At 46.0% G+C, this 10243-nt stretch overlaps 1 protein-coding gene across 2 annotated transcripts in view; it reads right to left on the bottom strand.

Annotated features, from left to right (window-relative positions):
• Positions 1–9594: 9594 nt before the first annotated feature.
• SCRN1 (secernin 1) overlaps positions 9595–10243 on the bottom strand; it is an 88896-nt gene continuing 88247 nt past the window's right edge. For both annotated transcript variants that reach the window (XM_006146215.1, XM_006146214.3), the window contains exon 8: positions 9595–9853. In XM_006146215.1, the coding sequence (XP_006146277.1) occupies positions 9695–9853 (159 nt within the window). In that variant the 3' untranslated portion in view covers positions 9595–9694. The remainder of the gene's footprint in view (positions 9854–10243) is intronic.

Raw genomic sequence — 10243 nt, forward strand, 5'->3', positions numbered from 1 at the left:
AAAATCTTAAAACAACAACAACAAATGGATATTTATCCAGCCCCAGCACTTGCTGCAACATACCACGCAGGAAGTAGAGCACTTTTCCTTTGAGCCAGCTCAGCTAATGGGTATTTGGAAAAACCAAACGAGGGGAAAAAATGTTCTTTGATGTATTTTTAAAAGAAAGTAGATGACATTTTATTCACTATGTTCTATTTTTTTTTTTTTTTGAGAGGTTTTTGCTATAGGGCACGTGTGCTCGCCAGACAGACAGACAGAGACGGAGAGACAGAAAGCGAGAAATCACCCCCCCAGGGGGGATGGCCACACCGCAATCCCTTCTCCTCCATTCTCTCGGGATCTTGGGCACGCCCGCACACGCGCCTGGCGTGAGTTTAAGTCACCGGGTCTGGGACTCGAACCACGGTCGACTATGTGGGAGTCCAGCGTCATAGCCATTACGCTAACTGCTGGTCCCTCCTTCACTATGTTCTATTAATAGCAGAATGTGCTGAGCACACTTACTGTTTATAAATTCTGTTACCTTCTGTAAAAATGAAGGAACTTTCAGCCTGCAGTGCATTTAGCTCCCCTCTCAACTCAGCTACGCCCATGGCAAGCCTCCTGTATGAAGTAGTCACCTCCATCTCCGTGGGAGTGACGTGGGCGAACTCTTCAGAAGGCAGTACAGGGAGATGAGGTTTATCTACCACGTGAGCTGGCTCGGAACAGGGCTTGGAAGACAAGGATTCTCTTACTAGTATGGAAAGTCAGTCACTTAACCACTCGTGCCTCGGTTTCCTCATTGTGAAACGTATCTGAACCTATGGTGGCGACGTTTCAATGACGTGACGCAAGCCCTTAGCCCTCAGGGCACGACGGATCCAGGTGACAGTGGACCCCACACTCTGGGGAGCGACCAGTTTGCTATCACGTGTCTGTCACAGACAGGACTCTGCTGACTGCGTCTCAGGCACCCTGTTTAGACGTTTGTGACCTGCTCTAACCACACTTTATTTGCTTGGCTGCTGGATAACAGAAAGCGAGCAGTGATCAAAATTCATAGATGCTCTTGAAATCAATCTCATCTAGAAACTCATTTCAAAGCTAGTTGTTACACACTTTGCATCAGAATTAGGTAAGAGGCTGACTTGTTTTATCTGCTGTCTTATTGATGGAGGTACAGATAAGCTTTTTTTCTCTCTCTCTCTTTTTGGAGAGGTTTTTGCTATTGGGCACGTGCTCTCGCCAGACAGACAGAGACAGACAGAAAGCGAGAAATCACCCCCCAGGGGGGATGGCCATGCCGCAATCCCTTCTCCTCCATTCTCCTCTCGGGATCTTGGACAGGCACGCACACACGCCCGGCGTGAGTTTAAGCCACCGGGTCTGGGACTCGAACCGTGGTCGACTACATGGGAGTCCAGCGACATACCCATTATGCTAACTGCTGGTCCCCAGATAAGCTCTTTGTAATTCAAGTTTATTTATTGATAATTCTTCAAGGAGTGAGAAGGAGACGTACCACCAATGGGGCCTTGATGCCATAATCCACCTCTAGCCAAGCCGGCCCCTGATCCGGGGCTTCTGTGTGCTGGGCATACTCAGGGAGGTCTTCAGACTTGAACAGATCATCTTCCAATGTGAAATTGCCTCACAGAGCATCACATCTTCCTGCTGCATTGCCATCTAGCCCCAAGATAAGCTCCTTAATGACCAAAAGGGCCAGTCTGAGTAGAGAAGAAAAGCGAGTGCCCAAGATGATGTATGAAGTGAATGAACTTTGAAAGCACTGGCTGTGAAAGGAGGTGAGATAGCTATAATTCCAGGCATCTCCGATCAAGTTAAATTTGGGAGAAGTGGTCCCTAAGAGACCAAGGGAACCAAATTAGTGGGAAAGACTGGACCCAAGAACAAGTTCTAAATTCTCAGAGCATGCCCTGAAAGGCTTTGGCATCCCTTCTGAACCCATTCTGCTATGGGTTAAATTGAGTCTGCCCCAAATTCTTATGATGAGATCCTAAAACCTAATACCCAAGAATGTGACCTTATTTGGAAATAATGTCTTTGCAGATATAATTGTTGAGTTGTCAGGAAAGTCATGACACATTTATGCATAGAAAAACATAGAAACAAATGTCATGACTTAACCAACTTATGGGAGTAGGGTGGACCAACAATGCCCCAATATGACCAGTGTCCTTATGAAAAGGGGAAAGCTGGATACAGAGAGAGAGAGAGAGAGTTGAGTTAATGTGAAAGCAGAGATAGGGTAATTCTTCTATAGCCCAAGAAATGTTGCAGATTGCCAGCAAACCAACAGAAGTCGAGAGACTTGGGATGGAGTCTGTCTCACAGCCCTCAGAGGGAACTAACCCCAACAACACCTTGATCTTGAGCTTCTAGGCTCCAGAACTGTGAACCAATGCCTTTCTCCCAGTGATGCCACCCAGTTTATGGTACTTTCTTATAGCAACCCTAGCAAACTAATACACCATCTGCCATCTTGGAGCTTTGTGGAAGTAGGTCATGTTGAGAAAAGAGCTGGGAATAAAGTTCAATGAATTAGCAGTTTCTTGTGTATGAGGAGACTTCAAACAGTTGTTGGAAAATGGAATTAAAGTGTGAGTTCATTTTGGTGCAAAAATTTCAAAATCCATGCATAGTTGTTTGATAATGCACATTTTCCTTGAACTTTGAGAAGACTTATTTAAATGAAGCAGTCTTCTACTCCAGCCTTGATACAGACCCCTTGATATAGGTGACTGAAGTCCTCCTTCCATGAATAAGAAAGATACCCAGTTGTATTTTGCCGCCTTGATACAGACCCCTTGATATAGGTGACTAAAGTCCTCCTTCCATGAATAAGATACCCAGTTGTATTTTGCTTGTCACAGTGAAGACAGCGTCAGGGAAGTGGTCTAGCATTTCTATTCCTTTTTTTTTTTTTTAAGAGATTTTTGCCTTAGGGTACATGCACTCATCAGATAGAGACAGAGACAGGGACAGTGAAAAATTATCCCCCGGGACCAGCAGTTAGCATAATGGCTATGTCGCTGAACTCCCACGTAGTCCGACTGCAGTTCGCGTCAGGCCGGGCACATGTACATGCGTGCCCAAGATCCCGAGAGGAGAATGGAGGAGAAGGGATTGCGGCGTGGCCATCCCCCCTGGGGGATGATTTCTCACTTTCTGTCTCTCTGTCTCTCTCTGTCTGGCTGGCAAGCGCATGCGTCCTATAGCAAAAACCTCTAAAAATGAATAAATAAAAAATCATTCCTCAAGGGGATGGCGATGCCACAATCCCTTATCTTCTTCTCCTGGGATCTTAGGCATGCATGCACATGCGCCCAGCATGATTTTTAAGCTAACAGGCCTGGGACTCAAACCACAGTCATCCATGTGGGAGGGAGTCCAGCAATGTAACCACTATGTCATCTGCTGGCCCAGTGGTCTGGCATTTCTAGGTCTCAAGAGCACAGAAAGATGGCTTTTTTCTAACAAGGCATAGATAGCACCAGCCAAAATAGTAAAGTATTTCTAATATATAATATATATATTAATATAATTATATATACACACACACACACACATATACACACATATAGGTTGGGGCCAGCAGGTGGCATGGTGGTTAAGGTACTGGACTCCCCACATGGTCGACCATGGTTCAAGTCCCATATTTGGCGCTTGAAAATCAGGTTGGGCATGTGTGTATGTGTGCCCAAAATCCTGAGAGAAGAATAAAGGAGAAGGGATTGTAGCATGGCCATCCCTCCGGAGGGTGAATTTTCACTTTCCCTCTCACGATTTCTTTCTGTCATTCTCTGGTTAGTGCATGCCCCCTAAGGCAAAAACATAAAATAAGTAAATAAATATTGGTAAACATGTTCTCCCTCACAGGTAGAAGTGGAAAACAACAGCTCCATAGGGGTAGAGGAATGAAGAAGGACTGCTAGAGGAAGGGGTGGGGTAAACAGATGTTGATTAATGGAAAAAAATAGCGGCTAGGAGGAACGAAGTCTAGTGTTGTAAGATATAGTGGGAAGAACACGCAGAGGGACTAAAGGGAGGATTCTGAATGTCCCTAACACGAGTAATGACAAATGCCCAAAGATGATGAGCATGCTAATTACCTTGAATGATCATTATATATTATATTTTTATACTGTGAAAATTATATTGTACCCCCACAAATAAGTACAAATATATATATATATAAACTGGGGGCTGGACCTAGTAATAAGTACGTACAAATATATATATATATAAACTGGGGCCTGGACCTAGTGGTTAAGAGATGAAGTTTCCCCATGGCTGATCATGGTTCACATCCCAGCTTTGAAAACACATGAAAATCCTGACAGGAGGGAGAAATGGAGAAAAGGAAAAGGGATTGAGGCATGATCACACCCTACTAAGCATGCTTTCTCCCTCTCTCTGTTGAGCAGTACAAATATATATATATATAAACTGGGGCCTGGACCTAGTGGTTAAGAGATGAAGTTTCCCCATGGCTGATCATGGTTCACATCCCAGCTTTGAAAACACATGAAAATCCTGACAGGAGGGAGAAATGGAGAAAAGGAAAAGGGATTGAGGCATGATCACACCCTACTAAGCATGCTTTCTCCCTCTCTCTGTTGAGCACATGCACACAGAGAATAAAATTTAAAATTTTTAAAAGTTGGGGAATGTGTGCATGGCGCCCAAAACCCCAAGTGGAGAATGGAGAAGGGATTGCAGCATGGCCATCTCCCACCCCCCGGGGTGATTTCTCAATGTTCCTCTCACTGTCTCTCTCCAGCGAGCAAACACGACTTACAGCAAAAACCTTAAAAAAAAAAAAAAAAAAGTTGTGGTTAAAATATACATCACATAAAATTTACCCATCTTAACCAGTTTCTGTGTTCACTTCAATAGTGGTGACATTGAGGGACCAGCAGATGGTGTAATGGTTACAGCACTGGACTCCTGGCAGTTTGAGTCCTGGACACAGAGGCTTAAAACTCATACCAGGCATATGTGCGTGTGTGTGCCCAAAATCCCACGAGGAGAATGGAAGAGAAGGGATTACGGAGTGGCCATCCCCCCTGGTGGATGATTTCTGTCTCTCCAGCTAGTGCAAAAAGATCTCTTAAAAAAATAGTGGTAACATCGACACAGTTGTGCAGCTATCACCACCGTCCAGCTCCATCCACCCACTCCTCTTGCAAAACTGAAACGCTCTATACCCATTAGAACTATCTCCACCAGCAGCCCCCTTCCTTCTGTGTCTAGGATCTTGAATCCGGTAGGTACCTTGTATAAGTGGAATATCGTATTTGTCCTTGTGTGATTCGTTTTAGCAGAATGTGCTCAAGGTTCATCCATGTTGCAGTACGTGTCAGCATTTCCTTCTCCTTACAAGGACTGGAGAATGTTCCATTGTCTGGATTTACAACATTTTGCTTAAAATCCATTTGTCCATGTAAGGATACCGGGACTGCTCCCCTACGTCAGCTATTGTAAACAACACTGTTATAAACATGTGTGTACAAGTTCCTCTTCCAGACTCTTTCAATTCTTTTGTGTACATACCCAAAGTGGAATTGCTAGGTCATATAGTTATCCTACTTTTAGTATTGTGAGCAACCTCCAGACACTGTTTTCCACAGTGGATGTGCCGTTAGGGTTAAAACTTTCTCCACATCTTCATCAACTCTTATTCTTTTTTTCATATTATATATAGTAGATATCCTGAAGGGTACGAAGTAGTATCTCACTGTGGTTTTATGTTTATTTATAAAGTGGGAATTTATCCACAGAACCGTACAGAATGCGGGCAACTGCAGGTCTGGTTGAGTTTTCTGAAGATTCCAGTCAGGAAAACAGAACTGCTTTCCTACATTTTCTCTGTTGTGAAAGATGCCTACATTATTCATGAAACATAAAACAGAGGAGACCACTGGATATTTACTTCGGTATTTTTTTTATTGTATGCTTGATGCATGTAGAGACAATTCCAAGGGCAAGCAGAGAATAGGGACGTTATCTGGTTTGTAGATATTTGTACAAAAGACTGTTAAGACTACATAGTCAGTTTCCACTGCAGGAAACAGAAAGGTTTTCTTTTGTATTATTCCCCGCTAATAGCATTTTCCAGCTAACACATGTAAATTCTCACCACGTGATTGCAAACATGTACATATTGGTTCCCACAGGAAATCTGTATGTGACATGTCGGGATGTTTGGAGCCAATCAGATCAAGTACATTTTGACACAAACCATGGCATGGGAGTTGGGACCTAGGATTGCGTGGAATGAAATGCCACCTCACGGGAGGCCTAAGGTAGTGCTGGGACAGCTGGGCATTGCCACGGCTCCCTCCAGTGAGGTGGGCTCCCCTCCCTCCTCCTCCCCAAGCTTCCTTGAAGCTTAGCCCTCAAAGACCCTTCCCAGTAAAAGAGGATGGCTCTTCGGTCAATGCAGTTCGTGGTTACAGTACGGACACACTGCCCCCTGCCACCCGGCTTCCCCGCTGGGCCAGCCAGAGCTGCACTCCCCCCGTACCAACGTGGGCTGATGTTAAGGAGGAAGCAGAGTCATTTGCCCGGTTGGTATTTTTTAAACCTAACGATTCACCCAACAGTGAAGGAACTTCGCTGCTAAGATCTAATACCTGCTCTGTTAGTGTATAAAAAAGACTTTCTAATAATAACACTGGATCTTATGTTACTGGGCACTACGGGATTCCCATCATTTTGATTATATCTTATTCTACCTAAAGTTTCAAACCGCCAAGAGTACACTTTGCTAATTATCTTTTACTGGAGCCTCTGCCTTTGCACGTGAAGCTGCCTTCACCTAAGGCAAAGCCATCTACAGGACAAGACTAACTAGCTTATGTCTGGTTATGGGGGTTGGCAGTAGGGGAGAGATCTCAGTTTTATGGCCGTGTCTTCTTTCTGCACAAAGCATGCACAGGCGCCACCCCCCAATCTTAATAGATACACAAATGGATCAAGCTAGGAAGCTATTTACACAGTACGACCTTTGAACATTATTTTCGTGTTTTCGTTTGAATATTCGTTTTTCCCATATTACCTTCAAAAAGCCAACCCCTGGTCAAGAAGTTATCCAGGTAGTAAACATTTTTCCAATGCAGAATCTGTCAAGAGTATTTTAAAACAAACGTCTGCCCTGCCACAGCCTGTTCGACACATTGGCAGCCGTTAACATGAAGAAGATAGAAGTGGCTAAACGTGAGCGCAGCCCCATCAGCAGATCCTTTGCTCTCCCCTTGCCTTGCCTTCGCCCATCCCACACACAGAGGATCTGCCCACTGCTGCTGTTTCGGGCTTAACTGCACCCAGAGCACCTCCACTGAGCAACTTCAGCCAGGCAGTGCCATGGAAGGCTGTCGCGCCCTCTAGTGGTGATACGTGATATCACAATTGTGTTGGACTAGTCAGCCAGGACAACTCTCAAGGTTGGCCCTTCTCTGAGATGCTTGACTAAGATCAATGTCCCTAATGGAATTAGTCACTGTTCTTCCCACTGCGTGACTGGGTAATGACAATGCTATCAGGGCTTTCTGTGACACCTGATGCACGGTAATGAAAGCAGGTCTCTAATTTACCCTCATTAGACTTTTAATCAAACCATAAATCACCTTGGTCGTCTCAGACAGACCAAATGTGATAACATGTTTCCATCATAGGTGGAAGTGACACCATGCAGTGACATTTTAGAGAGGGTTCCTGTAGCATCTTGTTCTAAATACCCACTTGGCAGGTAGACTCAGGAAGGACTGGGTACCTACATCATCCTTGGGCCTCTCCCTCCCTACCTTAGCAGCTACAACCCAGTGCTTTCCGAGTGGCTGCTCCACCTAAGAGACCTTAAATTCATCAACAGGGGGAGCCCAAGACCAACCCCGTATGAAGCTCTTAGCAATTCAGGCCACCACGGTTGGTCGCCATTATCTCAGGCAGGTGAAATTTTCTTCCCCTCTCTCCACATTGGAGTAAATCATTTTCACACAGAATTTACAAAACTGCCTAGCAAAAAGCTCCTGGCCCTCCCACAGCCATGCTCTTAAAGGACTATCAGTAGAAAAGAAGCTTGGTTCCAATAGAATCTCCAGCCCTCCGTGCTCACATCTGGGTCAGCAAGGCCAGCGCCTTCTGGTTTCCACGGCCTATACACTACTGCTGCTGAGGAGTTACTAATTCCTTGGTTACTAACTCGGCCTACTGCTGGGCAGATTTGTTTGTAGATTCCAGTCAAGAACGATTGGGCCCAAATGGCGCTCTCACTCGCTGCATTGTTAACACACATACCTGTGAGTTCTCTCTGCCCCTTTTTAGAAGTGGTTGAAGTTTTCTGTAGATGGAGGTAAGCCCTATACCACCATCAACCACCCACATCAACTACCAGTCTGAAGACAGCTCCTGGGGTATGTGGGCTGTGAGAAATAAAAGGTCTGGAAGACCCGGAGAGGTCAGCTGCTTTGTCTACAGATTTGTGGGCTGTAACAGGCTGGGCAGGAAGGGAGGGGGCTGGACGGCTCTCCTGCAGAGAAATGCTTCCACATCCATCTGTTGCCTTCCTGCCCTCTGTCTTCCCAATGCTAAGCCCATCTGGTCTTCTTGCATGCTTTTCTGTGCTCTGGTGGTAAGTCAAATCCTTTAAGTGAACACGTTGTTGGAAACAAATCAGTTTAATTGAAGTCTCTCTGCTGAGATAAATGTAGCGACTGCTCAGCTTCCAGCTACTCAAACTAGAATCTAAATAATCAAGAGTTTCTCCTTTGCTTTCCCTCACTAGCCAAGAGATTCACAGCTTCCTGGGATGGAACGATGCCACAGGGCCATTTAATTAACTCGAGACTTGACAGTCGTAACTAAACCTGGCATTTCCACACAGGCCACATCCATGTGGCAGCGTGCTACATGTGGGGAGATCCACATGGTGACTCAGGGAAGTCCCTGGCATGCCTACCTCTGAGTCTCTGCAGTGCAGAGGTTCCAGCCAAGCCAGGTGACCTGTTCTCTTGCACATGGGAACAGCCCTGGGGTCCTCCATACACGAGCACAGTGCATGGCAAACAGGTTCTTCAGAATCACTGGAATTAGGAAGGAACTAGGACAGGAGAGGACCCCCTTCCCTTTATTCCTTCCCATTGGTTTTGTTCCCCAGAAGACACTGCTCACTACGGGCATACACTCAGGTTCAGGAAGCCAGGAGGGACTCCCTGGATCCACACACAAGAGCCCTGTATGTGTGGACAAGTGCCTTTTGTTTAACCTGAACGAAATCGTTACTGAGAGAAAGAGTAAGACTTCAAAAGGTTTGCTGTTCCCGCAGACTCAGCACTGCAGAGCCTGTCTTTCAAGGCTTGATGAACTCTAGTCCTCTCGTCAAAGGCTAATGTGTCCATTGTCACTGAAGTACAGTAATAGCAGCTTAAAATCCACAATTAGTCACAAAACCGAACAACAGGCAAAGGAGATACACGTTACACTGCAAAGGAAGGGGGCTTAGGTTGCAGAAGAAGGGACGTTTTGAGATTCGAGGCAGAACACAAGGTAACCGTTCAACCCAGCTTCAGAAAAGGAGGCCACGTCTTCACTTTCTCATTTTACTCAAACAGGAGAGTGGTTTGTTTTGCTGGTAACTTAGTAAGGTGGGAAGTTTTAAATAAGAAGGGGGACGGGAATGCTTATTTCACTTAAAGAACTTAATCTCCGTGTCAACACAGTCATAGAAAAGATCCCCCACTTCGGCAGGGTCCAGGGGGTCAGAGCCCGTCAGGATTTCCTCCATGGCTTCCAGGCCCTGCTTCTCCAGCTCCAGCATGGTGCTCCTCAGCTTGCGACCTTGTTCCTGAGGGAAGACGGGCGGCTTTACAGGTCAGCCACACCGCGGGGGCGTCGTACTGGACCCACAGCCAACAGGCGTCTGACTGGCTCTCTGCCCACAGTCCCACCCACCTCCTCCGACCTGTTCCCATGCAACTGCCACAGGGATCATTCTAGAATGCCAGCATGGTGATGCCACTGCCCTGCTTAGAATACATGCACTGTTCCTGCTGCCTTCAGGACAGAGTCCAGGCTCCTGAACCATCCTCAGGGGAGGCCCCTGGGACACAGGAGGCTCTTGCTCACCTGACCTCCTGACCTCTCGCCATGCATGTTGCTTTTCTTACCCAGACTGGACTAGCTGCATTCCACTGATCCATAATGCCCTCTCTGTCTTGTGATCATTTCCCTCCAT

The sequence above is a fragment of the Tupaia chinensis genome, unplaced genomic scaffold (assembly GCF_000334495.1).
Source record: "Tupaia chinensis unplaced genomic scaffold, TupChi_1.0 Scaffold000170_1, whole genome shotgun sequence".
In the NCBI taxonomy this organism is placed as follows: Eukaryota; Metazoa; Chordata; class Mammalia; order Scandentia; family Tupaiidae; genus Tupaia; species Tupaia belangeri.